We start from the raw sequence: 24,555 nt of genomic DNA, 5'->3' as shown, positions 1-24,555 counted from the left end.
ATCTGAGAACACATATCAACCAACTCAAGAACAGCTTCTTGCCTGCTGCTATCAGACTTTTGAATGGATCTACGTCACACTAAGTTGATCTTTCTCTACACACTGCTATGACTGTAACATTACATTCTGCACTCTCCTTTCCTTCTCTATGTACAGTAAGCTTTGGCTGTATAGTTTGCAAGAAACAATATTTTTCACTATATACCAATACATGTGACAATAAATCAAAGAAATCAAACTTTTATCCTGGAACAACATATCACTGTGTACCCCCAGTAACTGGCGTCTCCCCTCCCCCTGCAAAGGACAGCTCATTAACCACCCCCCCATTCCCAGATTGCAGCTTCCACATATCTCCACCAAGTAAGTTCATCATACCCTCCTCCTACCCGAACCCCCAGGGCAGTGCACGCCCCCCTGAGATTGCGATGCCTCTATTATCAAGAGCAGTTCTGCCCCCAGAGATATAGAGTCAGCTCCAGGGACCATATCGAAGGGATACCTTCCCTTTCTACAAGCACACCTCCAATCTATCCAGACAAACTCAAAGAGTTCAGACCAGCTCCTGTTGGGTCTAATCTCTGTTCATCAGGTTTTGGATATCTCTCACTCCAAAACTGCATGTCTGGAGGCAGCTACTGATTTTTATGGACAGCTGTCTCTGTGAAATGGGAAATCATGACTCAGCCCATTCTTCATCCCACAAAAATGGGAGGTGCTGTGATCGGGGTGGGGTGGGGGGGCTGCTCTTCCAGATTCAGGCTCCTGCCACCATTGTCCTAATGGCAAAAGTCCAGAACGAAAAGACAGTCAAAATATCTTTCATGAGGTGGTGATAGTGAGGTAGAGGTGACAGTGTTGGAAGGAGGGATCCTAACTTATTGTTTTGTCCTTTAATTCTCTGCATCAGAGGCATGGGCCAGTTTTATCTAAAGGAAGAAATGAAAATTAAAAACATATCATGCTCCAGACTTTACTGTGCTGTCTGGTGGCACATTTTCTGAGTGCTGGAGACGATTTTCAGCCTGCAGTCAGGGGAATGCCGATTAGAGGTCAATCTTATGACAAAGTCAGAGCCTTTTCCAAGACAACTGCATTTCACAAAACCTGATAAAATTAGTGTAAAACTCCTTGGGGTCTTCCTGTATTTTCAACTCAAAAGTTACAATTTAAAGTTTCAAAAATTAACATACGTATATATTTAATTTTAAGATATATCTTGTCCATTGCAGGGAAACTCGTCCATAAGCAGGAGTTTCTATGTATATTGATGTTTTCTTTCAGTGATGTGGTCAAAGGTTAAATTGACCTTTTTGAAACAATTGGAATGATGGTGCGAGAGGTTAGAGACAAGACAGTGCTTTGGAAGGATCATCAATAGTCACGGGTGAGGTAGATTGGAGGGTGGCAAATGTACCTTTGTTTAAAAAGGCTGCAGGAAAATGCCTGGGAACTATTGGCCAGTGAGCCTCACATCTGTGGTGGCTAAGTTGTTGGATGGTATTTTGAGAGACAGGATCTACAGGCATTTAGAGATGCAAAGACTGTTTAGGGACAGTCAGCATGGCTTTGTGAGTGGAAAACCATTTCTCACAAATTTGATTGAGTTTTTTGAAGAGGTAACCAAGAAGATAGATGAGGGCAGTGCAGTTGATGTTGTCTACATGGACTTTAGCAAAGCCTTTGACAAAGTACCGCATGGTAGGTTATTACATAAAGTTAAATCTCACAGGATTCCTGGTGAGGTATCTAAATGGATACAAAATTGGCTTGATGACAGAAGCCAGAGAGTGGTTGTAGAGGGTTGTTTTTCAAACTGGAGGCCTGTGATCAGCAGTATGCCTCAGGGATCAGTGCTGGGTCCACTGTTATTTGTCACTTATATTAATGATTTGGATGAGAATATAGGAGGCATGGTTAGTAAGTTTGCAGATGACACCAAGATAGGTGGCATAGTGGACAGTGAAGAAAGTTATCTCCAATTGCAACAGAATCTTGATCAATTGGCCCAGTGGGCTAATGAACGGCAGATAGAGTTTAATTTAGACAAATGTGAAGTAATGCATTTTGATAGACTGAACCAGGGCAGGACTTACTCAGTTAATGCAAGGGCACTGGGGAGAGTTACAGAACAAAGAGATCTAGGGGTACATGTTCATAGCTCCTTGAAAGTGGAGTCACAAGTGGACAGAGTGATGAAGAAGGCATTCGGCATGCTGGGCTTCATTGGTCAGAACATTGAATGTGGGAGTCGGGACGTCATGTTGAAGTTGTAGAAGATGTTGGTAAGACCACACTTGGAATACTGTGTGCGATTCTGGTCACTATTATAGAAAGGATATTATTAAACTAGAAAGCATGCAGAAGAGATTTACTAGGATGCCACTACTTGATAGTTTGAGTTATAAGGAGAGACTGGATATACTGGGACCTTTTTCTCTGGAGCATAGAAGGCTGAGGGGTGATCTTATAGAGGTCTCTAAAATAATGAGGGGCACAGATCAGCTAGATAGTCAATATCTTTTCCCAAAGGTAGGGGAGTTTAAATCTAGAAGGCATAGGTTTAAGGTGAGAAGGGAGAGATACAAAGATGTCCAGAGGGGCAATTTTTTCACACAGAGGATGGTGAGTGTCTGCAACAAGCTGCCAGAGGTATTATTAGAGGTAGGTACAATTTTGTCTTTTAAAAAGCATTTAGACAGTTACATGGGTAAGATGCATATAGAGGGATATGGGCCAAATGTGAGCAATTGGGATTAGCTTAGAGGTTTAAAAAAAAGAGCGGCATGGACAACTTATGCCAAAGGGCCTGTTTCCATGCTGTAAACCTCTATGATACCTCCTCTGTGTGAGCACTGGAGGATAAACACAGACAACTCTGTGTAAGGGACGCAGGTGAGCTGCAGTATGAATGCACTAGTGTCTAGAGGTCTGATGACCCTGAGAATAATTTGTGACTCACTTTGTACATGAATTGTTTCTCATTGGTGTATATGTGTTGGTGGTTAAGGAGGGCCGATAACTCAGGGATGATTGCGGGGATTTTTGGTATTCAGCCTTCTAATTTATTACAACTTTGTTCCCTTCAAGTAGCCAGACCAAGTCACAAATTTTCCACAACAGTTGTTTATTGAAGCCATATAGCAAGGACCCTGTAAGGCAGCTGTTGGCCAAAGTACAGAATTCAGGATTACGCAAGCAGATATACTTTCAGGTTCAATTACAAGTAATCAACATAGACCAACAAGCTACATGACTCATAATTATTGATTAAGGTTACATCTTGAACAAGATACAAATGTAAAATCATCACCTAGCAAGTCTGCTTTATTGTAATACTTAATCAGTATAAATGTTTGATCATGTTAGCTGACCATTGTTACTAGTTATCCTTGACATCTTGTGTCTGGATTTGTAGATACCAATTATCTCTCCCATTTCCAAGTGTTTAATTTAATGAATTCTTTCAGACTGAGCCACGGATAGACAAATAAACCTACACGCAAGAGTTTCCCTCTCTACTTTTATTGCACTGGTATCTGTCATATGGACAGTTTCTTTGTCTCCTTGCAAGATTTCTATCTGAAAACCAACAGGCCACAATTTGGTGTCTTGCAGTTAAACTGCGTGCATTCATTCTTTTAATCCTTTCACTGAGTATGATTATTAATATGGTTACTATCTCCTTTCACCTCGCACTCGAAAGGTTTCTCCCCCACGTGAACACGTTGGTGTTTACGGAGGGTTGATGACTCTGTGAATGATTTGTCGCACACCTCACAGGTGAAGGGTTTCTCCCCTGTGTGAATGCGTCGGTGTCTACGGAGGCTCAGTGACCACGAGAACGATTTATCGCACACCTCACACGTAAAGGGTTTCTCCCTTGTGTGAATGCGTTGGTGTTTACGGAGATTTGATGACTCTGAGTATGATTTGTTGCACACCTCACATGTGAAGGGTTTCTCTCCGGTGTGAATACGCCGGTGTACACGGAGATTCAATGACCACGAGAATGATTTGTTACACACCTCGCATGTGTAGGGTTTCTCCCCTGTGTGAATCCTTTGGTGTGATAGAAGATGGGAGGATTGGTTGAAAGCTTTCTTACAGAAATCACATTTGAATGGTTTCTCCCCCGTATGAATGCGTAGGTGTCTGCGGAGTGTCAATGACTCTGAGTATGATTTGTCACAAACCTCACAAGTGAATGTTTTCTCACCTGGATGAAGGCCTTTGTGATGATGGAGGGTCGATGGATCCGCAAAGGATTTATCACAAACCTCGCATTTGAAGGGTTTCTCCCCTGTGTGAATACGTTCATGTATACGGAGGCTCGAAGATAACGAGAATGATTTATCACACATCTCGCACGTGAAGGGTTTCTCACCTGTGTGAATCCTCTGGTGTGATAGAAGATTGGAGCAGCGGTTGAAAGTCATCTTACAGACATCACATCTGAAAGGTTTATCCCCTGTGTGAATCATCTGGTGCCTCAGGAGCTTTGTAGATGTCAAAAAACATTTATCACAAAGCTCACACTTGAATCGTTTCCCTTCCATGTAGCCACCCTTTGCTAATAGTGTTTATAGAAAATGCACGTTGCGTGTTAACAGATCTTATGAGCCTGGGGTTGTCCTTACACACATGAAACTTGACCAGTCTTTTGCCTGTAGGAATGAGTCAGTAGTTCATGAAAGATTGAAGCTCTCAACATACTTAGAGACCACCCAACTTCTTCCCAGCTTCACCATGACTTATCCACAGCTAACCCTCGGAAAGGTTATTTCTGATGCAAGGTATTACACCAGTGACCGATTTCAGATCTCATGATCCATCAAAGTTCCCCTGACCTGACTGATGGTTTCACTGCATACCATTTCTCTGTTGAGCAATGCCATGAAGGGACTGGATGTCTTCCCACAGTTGTGCAGTTGTTCCTCAGGCAGTGGTCAGGATTTATCTATGGTGTCTAGCCTCTCTGTATTCTGTAGTGTAGTACTGTGAAATCCTTCTGTAAAATAGGAAAAAGAAACATGATTTCCTCCAACTCCCTCTCCTTTGCTGAAGGACTGACTCCTCAGTTACAGACTGTTCCATAGTGAATGCCAGTCTGCTGTTCCCTGTGTGGAGGATCAGATGCAAATCCTTTCTTTTTCTTCACTTGACTGTCATACACCCTGTTTACAGCAGGGATACTGGATAGTGACAGAAGCAGACAACGTGTTTACTTTATTTCCTCCACACAGACCCCATCTTTGTAGATACCATGAGGGAAATGGAAAAGACAGATCGAGTAAAAAGGCCAACAATTCCCTATGAACTTGAGTTATGCTGCAAAAACCAGTCTTACCCTTAGATAATGTGTTTCATATAAAAACACTGAGGAGAAATGTTAATTAAATGGAGATTTTGAAATTGAAGCTAAGGAAAATATTGTTTCAGTGTAACTGACTGAACGGTTCTGGTTTATCCTGGGCAATTAGATATACTACACTCACTCAGACTGCATATCCTAAATTCAGCTATCAGACACAGCACTGGGTAAAACTATCAAATCCAAGCCCAGGCTTTTGGAAAAGTCGAGGCCTTCGGTACAATCTTTAAAGAAGATATTAAAAGACATTTCAATAAATGTTTCTCTGTCCCTCCCAGATAATTACACCTTACCTCCTCACATTCAGCAATAACCCATCAACAAAACTCAGCCTGTAAATCAGAGGGGAAATAAACACACTCAATATCCAACACACAGCTCCAATCAAACAGCTCAGCGCTCTGATCGACGGTTCCCGCAGTCAATGAGGGAGAGATTGACTGGTACTCCTCTGACAACGGACCTGTCAATCACTGTATGCAACCAATGACAGGAGAGTGTTGGTCCTCATGATTCCGCGGGCCGCCCAATTGTGCGCAGTCGTTTTCGGAACAGCCTCTCACCTGATTGGAAGCTGTTTGTGTTACCGGGTCTGCGCAGTGAGGAGTGGCAGTACGCCCGCGGTGCCTGATGGGAGTTGTAGTTCTGTCGCGCGCAGCGGCCGTTGGCTCCCAGCGTTCGGGAGTTGGAATGTGAGGAAGCGCGAGCCCCGAGCGGCTGAACCGAATTGAAAAGCAGAGACTGACCCTTGGTAGGAACCAGAGCGATGGCGGTGGGAAGATTCACCATTGCAGGAGATTCTCTGTGTACAACTGAAGAGGAGAAAGTCACACAAGTCACAACTGTCCCATTGACTGGACAGTAAAAAATCTGACAACGCCAGGTTTCAGTCCAACCGATTTATTTGATAGTAAATTCACTAGCTTTCGGGTTAGCCCTTTCGTCAGGTGAATGGAGAGTTCTGGCCTCAGACAGAGCATTAGAAACTGTCTGTGCTTTATATGCTCTGTCTGAGGCCAGAACTCTCCATTCACCTGACGAAAAGGCTAACCCGAAAGCTAGTGAATTTACTGTCAAATAAATCGGTTGGACTGAAACCTGGCGTTGTCAGACTTTTTACTGTGTTTACCCCAGTCCAACGCCGGCATATCCACACCATTGACTGGATAACATAGAAGAATTGCAGCAGGAGGATAGTTTGGTTGGGCATGTCAGAGACTGCAGAGATTGCTTTTCTCTCTCTGCAGATGTTTCCTGAGCTGAGGATTTCCAGCATTTTCTGAATCTCTATCAGAAGAATTTTGGTTATGCTTCATATCTCTAAACAGCATTCACAGGATTTTGACCCATTACATTCCAAAAGCTGTCTGTATGCACCTTTAGGGAAATGTAGATTTATGGGATTTGGTGGAGCTTTGAAAGCAACAACAGTTTGTCTCCATGACTTCATGTGAACAAATTATTTCAAATGGAGAGGTTACAAGGTTTGCAAGGGCAGAACTACAGACTCCTCAATCATTAAAAACAGCTCTTCAAAGACATTTTATAAGAAAACTATAACTATATATCTTATTTTGCAGGAATAAAATTGAAAAACATACGTGTGATGTTGAACCTGTGTAGAATCTTGCTTGGACCACAGCTGGAGAGCTGTGCAACAGTTCAAATCAACATATTGAGAAAGAAAGGAAAGGAACTGAAGAAGGTTCAAAAGCATTAATCGAGATGATATTGAAAAGGGAGACTGAACAGACCTGCACTCTATCTAAAATAGAGAAGACTAATGGGGGACATCATTAGAAGTATTTAAAATGGTGAAATATCAAATTAAGAACTTGGGGGTAAATGGAAAGATGTTCTCACTTGAGTGGGGGAGTCCAAAACCTAGGGGTCAGAAATTTAAGATGGTCAATAATAAATCCAATGACAAATTCAGAATAAACTTATTTCCCAAAAGAGTGATTTGAATGTGGAACTTTCTCCTACATGGAATGGTTGAGGGAAATATGATATTTTTGATGGTAAGACAGAAGGGGGAGATAAAATAGGTAAGGAGAAAGCTCATGTGAAGCATTACCATCATTAGGATGGCACACAGGTCTTTTTCTGTGCTTCATAAGCTGAATCAAAGCAAAATATGCCAGAAATACTCAGTAGATCAGGCAGCATCTGTGGAGAGAAACAATTAATGTTTCAGTTCGAGATGATCTTTCATCAGAAACCAGGTTGCATGTTGGGGCTTCTCACCTATACTGTACCCCCAATCTGCCCCGCATCTCTTCTACCTTTCCATTCTGTCACACACTCACACTATGTCTAGATCCCATGGTCAATCCTTGTTCTATTTCCTTAGAGTTTGTACCCCTATTTTGATTTGATTTGATTTATTATTGTCACATGTATTAACATACAGTTAAAAGTATTGGTTCTTGCATGCTATATAAAGTCAGCATACCATTCACAGAGAAGGAAACGAGAGAGTGTAGTTTAACAGTCATAGCTAGGGTGTAAGAGAAAGATCAACTTAATGCAAGATAAGTCCATTCAAAAGCAGCTGGGAAGAAGCTGTTCTTGAGTCGGTTGGTACATGACCTCAGACTTTTGTATCTTTTTCCCAATGGAAGAGAGAATATCCAGGATGCGTGAGCTCCTTAAGTATGCTGGCTGCTTTGCTGAGATAGCGGGAAGTGTAGACAGAGTTAATGGATGGAAGGCTGGTTTGCGTAATGGATTGGGCTACATTCATGACCTTTTGTAGTTCCTTGCAGTCTTGGGCAGAGCAGGAGCCATACCAAACTGTGATACAACCAGAAAAAATATTTTCTATGGTGCATCTGAAAAAGTTAGTGAGAGTCATAGCTAACATGCCAAATTTCCTTAGTCTTCTGTGAAAGTAGAGGCGTTGGTCAGCTTTCTTAACTACAGTGTTGGCATGGGGGGAACCAGGACTGGTTGTTGGTGATCTGGACACCTAAAAACTTGATGCTCTCGACCCTTTCTACTTCGTCCCCGTTGCTTTGTAAAATCGATGACAATTTCCTTCGTTTTGTTGACATTGAGGGAAACATTTTTGTTGCCGCATCAGTTCATTAGATTTCTATATCATTCCTGTACTCGTGTCTCGTCATTCTTTGAGATCTGACCCACTACAGTGGTGTCGTCAACAAACTTGAAAATTGAATTGGAGGGGAATTTGGCCATACAGTCATAGGGACTATCGTAGGGGGCTGAGAATACATCCTTGTGGAGAATTGATGGTCGTGGAGGAGGTATTGTTGCCTATCCTTACTGACTGTGTTCTATGACTTAGGAAGTTCAGGATCCAGTCGCAGAGGGAGGCTCCAAAGCCCAGGCCAAGGAGTTTGGAGATGAGTTTTGTGGGAATCATGGTGTTAAGGCTGAGCTGTAATCAATAAATCGGAGTCTGACATAGATGGCTTTGTTATAGAACAAAGAACAACACAGCACAGGAAACAGGCCCTTTGGCCCAACAAGCCCGCACCGCCATTTTAACATTGTGAGTGCCCTCTTCTACCTGTGACCTTTGTCTACGCCTATTGGACTCCACAATAAAGGAATTATAACCAGATTGAGGGACGCCTAATTTAGGCACAATTTGTTAACACCAATCAGCCTAAGAGCACGTTTTTGGGGTGTGGGAGGAAACCGAAGCACCTGGAGAAAACCCACGCAAGCACAGGGAGAATGTGCAAACTCCTACAGACACTGGCCCAAATCCATGTATCTACACAGCAAACAATGATAGTCCCTCCCCTTCGGACAGCACTCATCCTTTTCCATTAGTGTCTTGAAGTAGACAGAATTGTGGTCGCTATTTGCCACAATGTTCCCCTACTGAAACCTCGACCACCTGACCAGGCTCATTTCCCAGAACTAGATCCAGTATAGCCCCCTCTCTAGTCGGGCTAGCTACATACTGCTCCAAAGAACCTTCCAGTACACATTTTACAAATTCCTCCCTGTCCAAACCCCCAGCCCTAGGCACCTTCTAATCCACACCAGGGAGGTTAAAGTCTCCCACTACAACAAACCTATTTTTTCTGCACCTATCCAGAATTTCCTTACATGTACTTCCTTCCACTTTCCGCGGGCTATTGGGTGGCCTATAGTATACCCCCAGCATAGTGATTGCTCCCTTCCTGTTCCTATACTCCACCCACAGCGACTCATTTCCCGACTCCTCTAAATTGTCCTCCCTCTGCACCGCTGTAATGTGGTCCCTAACTAACAACGCCACTCCCCCACCTCTCTTTGACCCTCCTCTGTCACGCCTGAAACACTTATACCCAGGAATATTTAGCTGCCAATCCTGCCCTTCTTTTAACCACGTGTCTGTTATCTAGGTGTTCCAGGGTTGAGTGCAAGGCCAGGGATATGGCATCTGCTGTGGCGTAGTAGGCAAACTGTAGTGGATCCAGGTAGTCTGGGAAGCTGGAATTGATTCATGCCATGACTAGCCTTTCGAAGCACTTCGTAATGGCGGATGTCAGAGCCACCAGCTGATAGTCATTAAGACATGCTACTTGGTTTTTCTTAGTACTGCAATGATGGTCATCTTCTTTAAGCAGATAGGGACCTCAGATTGTTGTAAAGAGAGGTTGAAGATATCTGTGAATACCCCCCACCAGCTGATCCACCCAGGATCTGAGTGCTCGACTGGGTACCCCATCCGGGCCAGTCACTTTCCGTGGGTTGAACTTAGAGAAAGCTGCCCTGTCATCTGCAATGGTGACCCTAGATACCGGTTCATCCAGGGCTTCCAGTGTGGAGGGCATGCTCTTGCTGACCCCTTGCTCAAAACGGGTGTAGAATGCATTGAACTCACCAGAGAGGGGCGCTTTGGAACTGGCGATTTTACATGCCTTCATCTTGTAATCTGTTAAGTCTTGCAGATCTTGCCATAGTCGGCGGGGGTCAGTGTGACTAGCCTGGGATTCTAACTTGGTCCAATACTGTTTTTTGCTATCTATGATGGATCTCCTTAGATCGTATCTGGCTTTCTTGTATAGGTCAGTGTCACCTGACTTAGACCTGGACTCAGACCTGGACTTCAGCAGGCAGTGAATATCCCTGTTCATCCATGGTTTCCGGTTGGGGAACACACAGATTTGCTTCTTTGGCACACAGTCTTCTACACACTGACTAATGAAGTCAGTTACTGTAGTGGTGTACTCGTTCAGGTTGGTCGCAGAGCTTTTTAAGTACTGATGAGTCCACTGACCTAAGCAGCCCCGTAGGAGATCATCCAATTCCTCAGATCAACATTGCATTACTTTCTTTGATGGATTCTCCCATTTGAGTTTCTGCTTGTAAGCCAGGAGCAGAAGCACTGCCTTGTATTCTAATTTGCCAAAGTGTGGGCAGGCAACAGAATGGCAGGCATGTTTGATATTTGTGTAGCAATGGTCTAGGATGTTTGGGCCCTTGGTGGAACGGGAGACGTATTGGTGGTGACTTGGCAGTACATTCTTGAGCTTGGCCTGATTGAAGTCCCTGGCCACAATGAGCAAGGCCTCAGGATGATTCGTCTCAAGGCTATTTGTAGTGGTGTATATTTTGTCCAGCGCGATCTTCACGCCTGGGGTGGGATATAAACTGCCTTTGGGATAATGGAGGTGAACTCCCAAGGAAAGGAGTAGGGGCAGCATTTTAGCGTCAGGCATTCTAGGTCTGGGGAGCAGAAAGTTGCCATTGTTGCTACATCTGGGCACCACGAAGTGTTGATTAGGAAGCAGACCCTAGCCTGGCCTGAGGCTGCCATATGGTCCGTTTGATGGATTGAGAAGCCCTTTGGTTGTGGGGCAGTGTCCGGTGAAGCAAGAGTGAGCCACGTCTCTGAAAGAGAGTACGTAGCAGTCCCTCTGTTCCTTTTGGAAAGTGAATCTGGCTCAATGTTCGTCTAGCTTGTTTTCCAGAGATTGGACATTTGCAAGGAATAGGCTGAGGGAGGGGGCATTGGAATTGCATTGTTTCAATCTCAAGTGTCAATCTTCATTTTCTAAGTCAGTTTTCAAGTCACAGTGACTCCCCAAACCATGGTGTTACTGTTTGAGTACATAGTCAATGATGTGGCTATGTGATGATTTGGATTTTGCTACCAAATAAACCTGTTGGACTTTAACCTGGTATTGTGAGACTTTTTAATGTACACAGGCAATCCCAGAGTATGGAATCACAGTTAGAGTCACTCCCCAAGCACCAGCTCACTCTCTTTCCCAGTTTAATATCTTATCCTCGTGCTAGTGCCCCACTCTCTCTCCTGTGCCTGAGTGATCCCACAACTCCATGTGTTCACTGCCTTGGATGCTGTGGGTCTTCATCTTCTGAACTGCTGTCAAACACATCCGAGGCTTTACATCCCACACTGATGTCAGTTTGAAAGCCTCCGAGGATGAAGAATGCTATTCCCACACTAGAAATCTCTGACAAACATTTACCAAGGGAACTGAGACAGCAGCTGCAATAAGTGAAGTTTTATTCTGATGGGTCAATGACAAATTTAGATCTCCACCTGATCTGCTGCTCAAAGTCATCTCCGTTTCACCGGTCAGTTTCCCAAGCTTCCAGAAACTCCTGTTACTCCAGAAATATTTGGATTGACTGTGAGAGACGTCAGTCAGAAAGCCCATCCACTGTGCCCATTCTCTCCTCTTCCTCTTTCACAGCTGTTTCACTTCGTGTAGGGACTGAAAACCAAGTCAGGAGATGGTGAGTGAAGGAGCAGAATTTATACTAATTACATTGCATAATATCCACACTAATGTTCAGGCAGTCTGACTATCCTGTGGGGAATCAGGTGTGGAAATGCCCCTTATGCTGTGTGAGAAGATCCAGCTGTTTACTCGTTGCTTTGTGCTGACTTGTTTGATTGGAGCTGTGTGTTGGAAGCAGGTGTCTATGTTCCTCAGGAAGAAATATTTGCATTTCTATTTTTAAAAAAACTGAGCTTTTTAATGATTACCAGATGTCCCAAAACTCTTTACAGCCAATGGATTAATTAATTAGATATTGACTGTGTTTATTGGAAGCATTCCTCTTCTGATTTACAGGCTAAGTTTTGTTGCTGGGTCATTACTAAATATGAGAAGATGAGGTGTAATTATCTGGGAGGTGCCTAAGGATCTTTCTGATTTTTTTTTGTTTACATTCAATTCAATCCAAAGTCTCAACTGTTGTTGAGTTGTGTGTGTCTGTGTGTGTGAGAGAGAGAGAGCTGGTTATTATCATATGATGTGGAGATGCTGGTTTTGGACTGGGGTAAACACAGTAAGAAGTCTCACAACACCAGATTAAAGTCCAACAGGTTTATTTGGTAGCAAAAGCCACTAGCTTTTGGAGCGCTGCTCCTTCGTCAGGTAAGTGGGAGTTCTGTTCACAAACAGGGCATATAAAGACACAAACTCAATTTAATGATTGGAATGCGAGTCTTTACAGGTAATCAAGTCTTAAAGGTACAGATAATGTGAGAGAAGAGAGTGTTAAGCACAGGTTAATGCGATGTGTACTGGCTCCAGACAGAACAGTTGGTGAAATTTTGCAAGCCAGGCAAGTCATGGGGGTTACAGATAGTGTGACATGAACCCAAGATCCCGGTTGAGGCCGTCCTTGTGTGCGGAACTTGGCTGCGAGTATATTATCAAATAAATAGGTTGGACTAAAACCTGGTGTTGTCAGGCTTTTTACTGTAGTTAACTGCGGACAATGGTCTAGTTTGAGGTTGTGTGGTTGTTTGAAGGCAAGAAGTGGGGGTGTGGGGATGGCTTTGGTGAGAGGTTCGTCTTCATCGATGACATGTTGATGGCTCCGAAGAAGATGTCGTAGCTTCTCCGCTCCGGGGAAGTAATGGACGATGAAGGGTATTCTGTACGAAGGATACTTTGGGTAAGCGTTCTCCAAGGCTGCCTTCATGACACATGACAACGCAGAGTTGCTGAGCAGAGACTGATAGCCGAGTTCCACACACATGAAGATAGCCTCAACTGGGATCTTGGGTTCAAGTCACACTATCTGTAACCCCCACGACTTGCCTGGGCTCACAAAATCTCACTAACTGTCCTGTCTGGAGACAATACACATCTCTAACCTGTGCTTAATGCTCTCTCCATTCACATTATCTGAACCTTTAAGACTTGATTACCTGTAAAGACTTGCATTCCAACCATTATTTTGTAAATTGAATTTGTGTCTTTATATGCCCTGTTTGTGAACCGAACTCCTACTTACTTGACAAAGGAGCAGTGCTCCAAAAGCTAGTGGATTTTGCTACCAAAGTAAATCTGTTTGACTTTAACCTGGTGTTGTGAGACTTCTTACTGTATTTTCCTATGGTTCGATATGTGTGTTGTGATCTGGCTATTTCCTGTCTATTTTGGTTCTGAACCTTTCCACTTGTGCATGTGCACTCACTGGGACTGGAAGTGGATTTGTCCTCAGAACATGACATCACAATGGCTGGCCAATGAACGGGCAGTTGGTGTGAACCCTGTACTGGGATAGGCTGACCGCTGCTGGGGAGGGCAGGGCCAAGAAAAGGGAGGGTGTGGGTTGGTGCTTCTGATGGGTTCCCTCAGGTGGACAATTCCTGTAGAGCTGTCTCAGGGAGCTGCTGATCTGGAAAACATTAATCTCAATGGAGAAACACTGCAAAGAGTGTCGAAGCAGCACATTCAAACACAAACCTCAGTCCCCAAACACCCTTTTCAATTTTATTTCAGCTGACGTTTTACCCAACTCTGGATTGAGGTTGAAGCTAAAACGTGAAGACCGTCTGGCAAATTGGTCCAACTGCGAACTGTAAAATATAATGCAAGTGCGCAATGACAATGGGACCTGGGCGCAACGACTTCTCGAGTAATTGTGATTCTGGATTAGGCACTCGTCTGAGCAAAGTAAAAATCTGGCATGAAATAGTTTTGAAGTTGGTCAATATTGAAAAGAAGGAAATGTGGCAGGCACTGTCCACAGCAAGATCCCACTAACAGTAATGTGATAATGACCAGATAATCTCTTTTATAGTGGTATTGGTTCAGGGATCGTTATGAGCCTTCCAGAGCACAATAGCTTTTAAAAGATATTTGAATTCCCATGGCAGAGATTTATGTTCCTTTGCTGGTGAGTGTGGGGATTAGGGGTGATAACTGTGAAATTTGTCGAACGACCTTCCCTGCAGTCTCCTGCCACCTTAATCACTCTGTAATTTATGCTGAACAGACAAAGCCTTTCCTGGGCCCCCGTCTGGAATAAGGTCTTTCAGTGTCTAATTATTGACCACTTTAGGGCTTCTTCCCACCAATTTTCAGGCCAGCGAGAGGAGTTCAGGAATTGGGAGGATATTTGGAAATTAATAGTGTTGGAGCCAATGGCAGCAAAGTAGGGTTGTATCCATCAGCTGCCCCATTTTAACATCAGGCACTCCAACCCCGCTCCCCATTCCCCCCCCCCCCCCCCCCCCACCACCACCACTGCTGCCATAACCACCACCTTGCGCAGCAGAAGATCTGGTCCCTATATGTCCTCAATCCCCACTGGCATTTTCATAAGCACCCACACCCTTCTGGCCCTCCCCTCCTGTTCTCACCATGAGACTTCAAAACCCACTGGATCCTGGACTCCTGAGACCTGGATTCTGGAGTTGAAAATGGAGCAGCCTTCTCCTATTACTGAACTTCTTGTCCACAATTCTCAAAATCTGCTGTGTTGTCCAATGATCCCAGCACCTCCATCGACTGGTTTGCTGATGATTTTTTTACAATTCATTAGTGGAACATGGGCATCGCTGGCTGGCCAGCATTTATTGCCCATCACTAGTTGCCCAAGGGCAATTGAGAGTCAACCACATTGCTGTGGTTCTGGAGTCACATGTGGGCCAGACCTGGTAAGGACAGAAAAATTTCTTTCCCTAAAGGACATTAGTGACCCAGATGGGTTTTTCCAACAATCCACTTTATCATTCCATGACCATGAAATGAATCATGGAACGAGGGCTGTGCCAGCCTGAAGCTAGAGTTTTCTCTCAGATACTAAGTATAGACCTGAACAGTTAAATATAAAGACTTGCAAAAGACAGTATGCTGGTTAAAGACATTCTTTGTTGACTACCACGTGCTGGGAGAAAGGCAATCCAACTCCTTGCTGAAATATACATTGCAGCGTCAAAAATGTCATACATCTTCAAAACTTCAACTCTCCCACCTACCGTGTCATCCTAACTGGATGCTCCAAGTACATTGGCACACATTATTTACCTTGTCTGATTGCATACTACCTCCAAGCATAATTAGGAATTCATTGGTCTATAGGATCTGGAAGTTCCTACCCACTGTTATTAAGCAACCTTACTTAACATAAATCTGTAAGATTCAGAAGTTGCTTTCCCACGGGAGCCACAGAGTTGAAAAGGTGAAGTTCCACTGTCTCGTTCTGCTTCATTATTGGTAGGAATTGAATATATATAAACATTTTGAATACTTCTATTCACATTGTGAATACGTCTATTCATTTTCTAAAGTATGATAATGTGCATTCTCCTTGACCTTCTCTGATATAACTGTAATCTGTGGCTTATTGTTCCCAAAGAATGTGGCCTGTCTGTCTGTCCACATAACTCTTGTGTGGTGAATACAATTCTGCTGCTGTTGATGGCTCACTGCATCTTATGGATGTCCTTAGTTTACTTCCTTACTGATGATTAACATGGTGAAGTACTCACTCATCAATTGGATGGGAGTGGTAGTTTTCCTTGAACTTGTTTGACCTGAAACCATGAGACTCCATGGAGTCAATGGGGACAGCACAGTGGAGTGATTAGCACTGCTGTCTCACAGTGCCAGGGACTCAGGTTTGACTCCTGGCTTGGGTCACTATCTGTGTGGAGTTTACATGTTCTCCCTGTGTCTACATGGGTTTTGTCCGGTGCTCCAGTTTCCTCCCACAGTCCAAAGATGTGCGAGTTAGGTGCATCAGCCATGCTAAATTCTCCCTCAGTGTACCCGAACAGGTGCCAGAGTATGGCAACGACGGGATTTTCATAGTAACTTCATTGCAGTGTGAATGTAAGCCTACTTGTGATTAATAAACAAATAAACTTTTAACTTTAACTTGATTGAGGACTTCCCCACCTGCCTGAAGGATGGGACATTCCCAGGGATGGTGACAGAGGAGGCTGAGATGTTTCCAGATTGATACATTCTGTGATATGGCTTCATGATAGCCATTTTACACTCCACCTGACTGTCTTTTCCATTGTCCTCATAGTGTCTGGGAAGACGGGCTTTAGGTGAAGGAGAGAAAGTAGCCACATTGTCTGCTCCTGGTCACGAGCCAGTGTTTCTGCTGGAAACAGCGTGTGACAGTCAAGCGAGAAAAAGAGAGGACTTGCATCTGATCCCCACACAGGGGAGACATAGAAACTAAAAACAGGAGTAGGTCACTTGGCCTTTTGAGCTTGCTCCACCATTCATTTTGGTCAGGGCTGATCATCAAATTCAATATTCTGACCTTCCCCATGTCCCTTGACCTGTTCACCCCAATAGCTATATCTAATTGCTTCTTGGAATCAGACAACATTTTGGCCTCAGCTACTTTCTGTGGTAGTGAATTCTACACATTCACCACCCTCTGGATGAAGAAATTTCTTTCACCTCAGTTCTAAAAGTTTACCCCTTATCCTCAGACTATGACCCCTAGTTCTGGACTCTCCCCTGTCAGAATCTACCCTGTCTAATCCTGTTAGAATTTTTTATAAGTTTCTATGAGATCCCCTCTCACTCTTCTAAAGACCAGTGCATATAATCCTAACCGACTTAATCTTCCTCATATGACGGATCTGCCATTCCAAGAATCAGCCTGGTAAACCTTCGCTATACTCCCACTATAGCAAGGACATCCTTCCTCAGATAAGAGCACCAAAATTGCACCCAATACTCAAGGTGTGGCCTCATCAACACCCTATACAATTGCAATAAAACATTCCTGTTCCTATACTCATATTCTCTAGCTATGAAGGCCAACTTACCATTTGCCTCTTTACTGCCTGCTGTACCTGTGACTTATTTTCAGCGACTGATGCATGAGGACACCAAGGTCTCACTGAGTATCCACCTCTCTTGATTTACACCCAATCAAGTATTAATCTATCTTCATAAAAGCAAATTACTAAGGATGCTGGAATCTAACATTAAAAGAGAAAATGCTGGAAAAGCTTAGCAGGTCTGGCAGCATCTGTAAGAAGAGATTAATCTATCTTCCTATTATTGCTACCAAAGTGGATAACGTCCCATTTATCCACAATATGCTACATTTGCATTGCATATGCCCATACACTCAGCGTGTCCAAATCATGCCTCTGCATCCTCCTCGCACGGGGTGGCACAGTAGCACAATGGTTAGTACTGCTGCTTCATAGCACCAGGGACCCAGGTTCGATTCCCAGCTTGGGTCACTGTCTGTGCGGAGTTTGTACATTCTGCCTGTGTCTGTGTGGGTTTCCTCTGGGTGCCCCGGTTTCCTCCCACATTCTGAAAGATATGCTGGTTAGGCGCATTGACCTGAAAATGGTGCCAATTGTGGTGACTAGGAGAATTTCACATTAACTTTATTGCAGTGTTAATATAAGCCTTACTTGTGACTAATAACAAATAAACTTAAACTTAAAACAGCTCACCTTCCCACCCAACTTTGTATCATCTGCAAATTTGAGATGATGCTTTTAGTTCTCTCTTCCAAATCATTAATATATAATGTGACTGGCATTCACTGTGGAACAGTCTGTAACTGAGAAGTCAGTCCTTTCAATAAAGGAGAAGAAGGAGTTGGAGGAAATAATGTTCCCTTTTCCTGTTTTACAGAGGATTGCAGTGTACTACACCAGAAAATACACACAGGATGGACACTGCAGATAGATGCTGACCATCACTCAAGGAGCAACTGAACTGTGGGAAAACATCCAGTCCCTTCACTGCATTGCTCAATAGAGAGAAAGTTGGGCAGAGAAACGATCATCTGGAAATTGGTCGGGTCAGGGGAGCTTTGACGTATCATCAGATTTGAAAGTAGTCAGTGGGCAGAAGATTGAGTGGGCTCCAAGTGTGATGAGAGCTTTAACCTCGTGAACTACTCATCACTCATTATTACAGACGAGTGACTGTTCTAAATCTTTTCTCTGAGGGTGGTTAGACTGTGGAATTCTCTTCCTAAGAGAGCAGTGGGGGCTGGGTCATTAAAGGCTAAGCTAGATAGATTTCTGATACAAGGAAGGGTAAGTCATGTGAGGCAGGTCCCAGATGCTCATAAGATCTCCTAACGCACAAGTTGCAACTGCTGTGACCACTGTTAAAAGAAGACCCTGGACAGAGTGCAGAGGAGGTTTACCAGGATGCTGCCTGGTATGGAAGGACTGAGTTACGAGGAAAGATTGGATAAACTGGGGCTCTTCTCCTTAGAAAGATGGAGATTAAGGGGGGATCTGATAGAGGTGTATAAAATAATGAAGGGAATAGATAGAGTCAACAGTGGCAGGCTTTTCCCTAGACTGGGGACAACTATTACGAGAGGTCACGATCTAAGGGTGAGGGGGGAGAAGTATAATTTGGATACTAGAGGAAGGTTTTTCACGCAGAGGGTCGTGGGGGTATGGAATGTACTACCAAGTAAGGTGAGGCAGGCACATTGGACTTGTTTAAGGTTTACTTAGATAGACACGAGCGAAACAGGGATGGAGGGTTATAGAAGACGGTATTAAAAAGGGTCAGAGCCTCGGGATGACACTGGAAATGTAATACTACATGCTAATGTTTTGTCTCTTTTAATCCACAGGTGTCGATTCACCTTGTTGTCAAACGAGGGGCATGCACACGGTGGGTCGTACGTGGGCTGCTCTTGGAGGTTTCGAGAGTGGCCTAGTACTTCATGTTGTTGTGTGTGCTTAATCCTGGGCCAGCAGACGGGCACCACAACAGCTCAGTGACTATCACTGCTAGCTGTGCAGATACAGGGATTTGGGCCTGCGTCTGTGGGAGTTTGCGCATTCTCCCTGTGGTTGCGTGGGTTTCCTCCAGGTGCTCCGGTTTCCTCCCACACCCCAAAGATGTGCTCTTAGGCTGACTGGTGTACCAAATTGACACTACGCTATTCTCCCCTGGATCTGGCTACATTAGGGGTACCATTCACATACACACGGGGCAGGGTAGGTGTAGGAAAATGCTTTGTTGAAATGGCGGCGTGGGCTCGTTGGGCCGAAGGGCCTGTTTCCCGTGCTGGGTTGTTCTTTGTTCTTTAAGAGTAGCTACATAAGACAGCTATTTGGAAGAGGAAGCAATTAAGTGTGAGACTTAAAGCTTTTGTGGGGTCTTCAAACCTTTTGAGACACCAGAAGAATAACTCCAGGGAGAACCCTTCTAGTGTTATGTTTGAGGGATGGATTGCCAGCACGACAGTATTCACACAGGGGAGAAACAATTTATATGCGAGGTGTATGACAAATCATTTTCCATGTTATCATCCCTCCATGTGCATAACAGCATTCAGACGGGGGGAAACTATTCAAGTGTGAGGTGTGTAGCAAATCATTCTTGGACTCAGCAATTCTTCGCAAACATCAATGCAGTCATACTGGGGAGAAATTATTCCGGTGCGAGGTATGTGAAAAATCATTCTCACAATCATCGAACTTCCGTGTACACCAACACATCCACACTTGGGAGAAACCATTTCCATGTGAGTTATGCAACAAATCATTCTCGAGTTCATCACAATTCCTCATGCACCAACACATAATACTGGGGAGAAGCCATTCACGTGTGAGGTGTGCAACAAATCATTCATGAGCTCATCATCCCTCCATAGACACCAATGCTTTCACACAGGGGAGAAACCTTTCACATGTGAGGTGTGACAAATCACTCCCACATTTATCAAACCTCCACACACACCAATGGACTCACTCTGGGGAGAAACCATTCGTGTGCAAGATCTGCAACAAATCATTCTCACAGCTCGCAAGCCTTCACAGACACCAACCCATTCATACAGGGGAGAAACCATTCACATGCAAATTGTGTGACAAGTCTGCAACAAATCATTCTCACAACTAATGACCCTCCATGAACACCAACGCGTTCACACTGGGGAAAAACCATTCAAATGTGAGGTGTGCAACAAATCATTCTCAAAGTCCTCCACCCTCCATGCACATCAATGTATTCATACCAGTGATAAGCCATTCCCGTGCGCATAATGCAACAAGTCATTCTCAAATTCATTGCAATTCCTTATGCACCAACACAAGCACACTGGAGAAAAACCATTCATGTGCAAGTTGTGCAACAAATCATTATTAAACTCACTATGCGTCAGGATGCACCAATGCATTCATACAGGTGAGAAACCATTCACATGCAATGTGTGTGACAAATCATTCTCACAGTCAGCAAACCTCCAAGCTCACCACTATATTCACGCAGGAGAGAAACCATTTATGTGCAAGGAGTTTGGTAAATCATTCTCACAACGAGCGACCCTCCGGCACCACCAACACATTCAAATGTAGAAACCATTCACGTGAAATGTGCGACAAACCATTCTCCCAGTTAATGAGCCCCTTGGTCCATTGGACGATTGATACAGGAGAAAACCCCATGTGTGAACTGTGTGTTAAGTGTATCTTCTGGTCCATCCAACACACACACACAGGGGAGAAAGCCTATCATTGTGAATTGTTAAGCCTGCACATTGCTTTAACCTCAGGAAATCCAGATGGGACTGACCTCCTGAGACACCTGAGGATCCAAGCAAGAAACCCTTCAAATGTGAAGTGTGTGACCAAGCTCTCACACGGTCAAAAATTCTCCAGGTACAGGAATGTGGTTAACCTTTTAATTGTAGAATTTATGGTAAAGATTTCTTCATAACTTGACCCCCCCTTGGACACCAGCAGGAATTCCTCAGGTGTGATATTTATAACAAGGCTTTCAACCGCTCCTCCATTCAGCTGAAGCACAAGTGATCCACACTGGTGAGAAAGTATCCAGGAATGTGGTGTGTGATAGGACACAGTCAGTGTATCTCAAGCACATTCGAGAAGAAACTCTATTGGTTTGAGTTCTATAATAAGTCTTCACAGTTGTTGGTTCCTGGAACATCTGTGAATTCACATAGAAAGAAACTCCAACCATTTTGTGTGCAAGAAACTTCATCACAATCCTACAATTGCTTCATGATGATATGACTGTAACTATCTTGAGTGGGAGATTTGAAACAGGAGCCTTCAAAATCTAGACTGGTGTCAAACAAAGCTGTGTGATAGCCCCCATTGTATTTACAATTTACCTGACAGTGACTATTTACCTCAAGAAAGATCAACTGCCCTCTGGTGTCAGTATTAAATATCAATCTTGATGGGAAACTCATTGACATCGGTTACCTCCGTGCCAAAACTAAATGTACCACCATAGCTACATATGATCTAAAGTTTGCTGATGACCGCAGCATTGTTGTTCACTCTCTATTTGCAAACTTCTTCCGATCTCTTCAATTCTGCATGCGTTTCTATGATGGAAATGAGCTCCATCCTTTATTATTACGGCAGCACAATGGTTAGCACTGCTGCCTTACAGCATTGGGTTTGATTCCCGGTTTGGGGCATTGACTATGTGGAGTTTGCGCGTTCTCCCTGTATCTATGTGGGTTTCCTCTGGGTGCTCTGATTTCTTCCTACAGTCCAAAGATGTGCGAGTTAGATGGATTGGCCGTGCTAAATTGACCCTTGATGTCAGGGGACAAGCTAGGATAAATGCATGGACTTATGGGGATAGGGCCTGGGTGGGATTGTGGTCAGTGCAGACTTGATGGGCTGAATAGCCTCCTTCTGCACTGTGGAATTTTATGATACTAAAGTTCAATATTATTTCTGACATCGGAATTGAAAGCCAGACTAAAATACAGGGATTTTAAACTTTTATCTGTAGTATTCTGAGAAAGCTTCCCCTGATGTGTGTGTTAGTAAAGTGAGACAGCTTTCAGGAGTGGGTATCGGGTAGAATTAGACCCTGCCTTAGTTGGTGATGTGAATTATAGATAGATCCTCTTTAGTTAATGGGTATTGACTTATACCATGGGTAATGTTTGTACAGTCCTGTCTGGGAGGACTACTACCCTGAGAATAGTGAGGGACTGGGGGTGAGTCCTTACAGACCTGAATTCCCTCAGCCAATTTTATCTCAATGCAATAACAATGTGATATGTTCACTTTACACTTTTTCCAGATTCATTTCATGTTCTGGGAAAAATCTTGAATTATTTTCACGATTGTGCTGTTGTTTGTCTGCCCTTTTATTAATATTCTGATTAGATTTATAATTCACAATAAATTCACTTTTTTACTTAACCCAACCTGCCTGTTTTGTCAGCATGGCATGTTCCTATTCACAGAAATTCAGGAGCCTATAGTGAGAGTCCTGTACTCAATATATTGATCAATGTCACAGTGGGTTTGTATACTTTCTCAATGGATTTAGAATTTCCTGTTCACAGAAAACAGAATGTTTCCCCAGCCATCTAACAGCACTGAGAGTTAAGTCCTCTCTTCTTATAGACAGACTTTTGATAGAGAAGTAAGTCAAGGTTCATGAGGTAGACATGAACCTAGAGCTATAACCACAACCAGATCAACAATGATCTTATCAAATGATACGACAGTTTTGAGGGGCTGAATGAATTTCCCCTGTTCCTAAGTCCTATATTCCTACAGAATAATGACATTGCCTTAATATTGTATGGAGTTTTTACTTTGTTTTTCATTGATCATAGAGTTTAAAATGGTGAACTTTCTCTCCATCATCTCGTCTCTCTAATGGCAGATGGGGAGAAAGGGACAGGAAAGAGGATCATCCTCAACACTGGTACCCCCATTAGGCTGTGTCCTGAGCCCCTTATGATACTCCTTATACACCTATGACTATGTTGCCAAATTCTCTCCTAACTTGATTTTCAAGTTTGCTGATGACACCACCGTAGTAGGTTGGATCTCAAACAAAGATGTGATGGATTGCAGGAATAATAGAAAACCTGGTGAACTGGCACAAAGACTGTAATCTCTCTCTCAATATCAACAAAATGAAGGAGATAATCATCAACTTCAGGAAATGTAGTGGAGGACATGTCCCTGTCTACATCAATGGGGATGAAGTGGAAGTAGTCCAGAGCTTCAAGTTTCCAGGTGTCCAGATCACCAACAACTTGTTTTGGTCCCCCTACACTGATGCAATAGTTAAGAAAGCCCACCAATGTCTTGACTTTCTCAGGAGACTAGGTATTTTATCTGCAAGAACTCTCGCAAACATTTATACCATAGAAAGCATTTTTCTGGTTGTAGCACAATTTGTTATGGCTCCTTCTCTGCCCAAGACCACAAAAAAAGCTATAAAGTGTCATGAACGAAGCTCAGTCCATCCCACAAACCAGCTGCCATCCACTGATTCTGTCTACACTTCCCACTGCCTCAGAAAAGCAGCCAGGATAATCAAGTACCGCACACACCTGGACATTCTCTCTTCCACCTTCTTCCATGGAGAAAAAGATACAAAAGTCTGTGATTGTGTACCAATTAATTCAAGGACAGCTTCTTCCCTGCTGCCATCAGACCTTTGAATGGACCTACCTGGTATTAAGTTGGTCTTTTTCTACACCCTAGCTATGGCTCTAACACTACATTCTGATCTCTTTCCTCCTCTATGTACGGAATGCTTTGTTTATATAGCGTGTAATAAACAATATTTTTCATTGTATACTAATACATGTGACAATAATAATAAACCAAATCAAGAAAAATAAGAGGGGGGCACAAGAAAATGAAAGTGGAAAGACAGAAAGAGGACAGAAGGATGAGGAAGAGGAATGGTAGGAGCTGATGCTAGGAGGAGAGTAAATTATTCCACTGGAGTAAATTACTTCATTAAATTGTGTATCACTAAGAGAGCAGCAACAGAGGTCTATGGGGTTTTCTGGATTAGCTGCTTCTCTAAGTTGCTGAGAGCGATTGATAACACACATGACACTGAAGATTGCCCAAGGCAACCCACAGAGCTCCCTGAACAGAAAACAATTCCCCTCCTCATGTGATGATGTGTAATGACTGTTTGAGAATACTCCATTTGAATGTCACTCAC

At 43.5% G+C, this 24,555-nt stretch overlaps 3 protein-coding genes across 5 annotated transcripts in view; 1 reads left to right on the top strand and 2 right to left on the bottom strand.

Moving 5' to 3' along the window:
- Nucleotides 1-18,345, top strand: part of LOC145348043 (uncharacterized) — a 31,685-nt gene extending 13,340 nt beyond the window's left edge. Inside the window, exon 3 of the transcript XR_013887899.1 lies at nucleotides 18,241-18,345. The gene's annotated coding sequence lies outside the window, so the exon portion shown is untranslated. The remainder of the gene's footprint in view (nucleotides 1-18,240) is intronic.
- LOC145348007 (uncharacterized) overlaps nucleotides 1-24,555 on the bottom strand; it is a 521,035-nt gene that overhangs the window by 247,219 nt on the left and 249,261 nt on the right. The window lies entirely within an intron of this gene.
- The window catches only part of LOC145348051 (uncharacterized), an 88,059-nt gene continuing 66,350 nt past the window's right edge, over nucleotides 2,847-24,555 (bottom strand). The window contains exons 1-2 of one of the 2 annotated variants that reach the window (XM_080196174.1): nucleotides 5,668-5,751; nucleotides 2,847-5,011 (exon numbers count right to left, since the gene is read on the bottom strand). In XM_080196174.1, the coding sequence (XP_080052300.1) occupies nucleotides 3,651-4,559 (909 nt within the window). In that variant the 5' untranslated portion in view covers nucleotides 4,560-5,011; nucleotides 5,668-5,751 and the 3' untranslated portion in view covers nucleotides 2,847-3,650. Of the gene's footprint in view, nucleotides 5,012-5,667; nucleotides 5,752-24,555 lie in introns of those variants that run through there. The other variant, XM_080196175.1, reaches the window with a different exon arrangement.

Source organism: Carcharhinus amblyrhynchos, chromosome 9 (genome assembly GCF_965287045.1).
Source record: "Carcharhinus amblyrhynchos chromosome 9, sCarAmb.v2.hapA, whole genome shotgun sequence".
Taxonomy (NCBI): Eukaryota; Metazoa; Chordata; class Chondrichthyes; order Carcharhiniformes; family Carcharhinidae; genus Carcharhinus; species Carcharhinus amblyrhynchos.
Note: the sequence above shows the minus strand (reverse complement) of the source record. Positions and strands in the feature narration are given on the sequence as shown.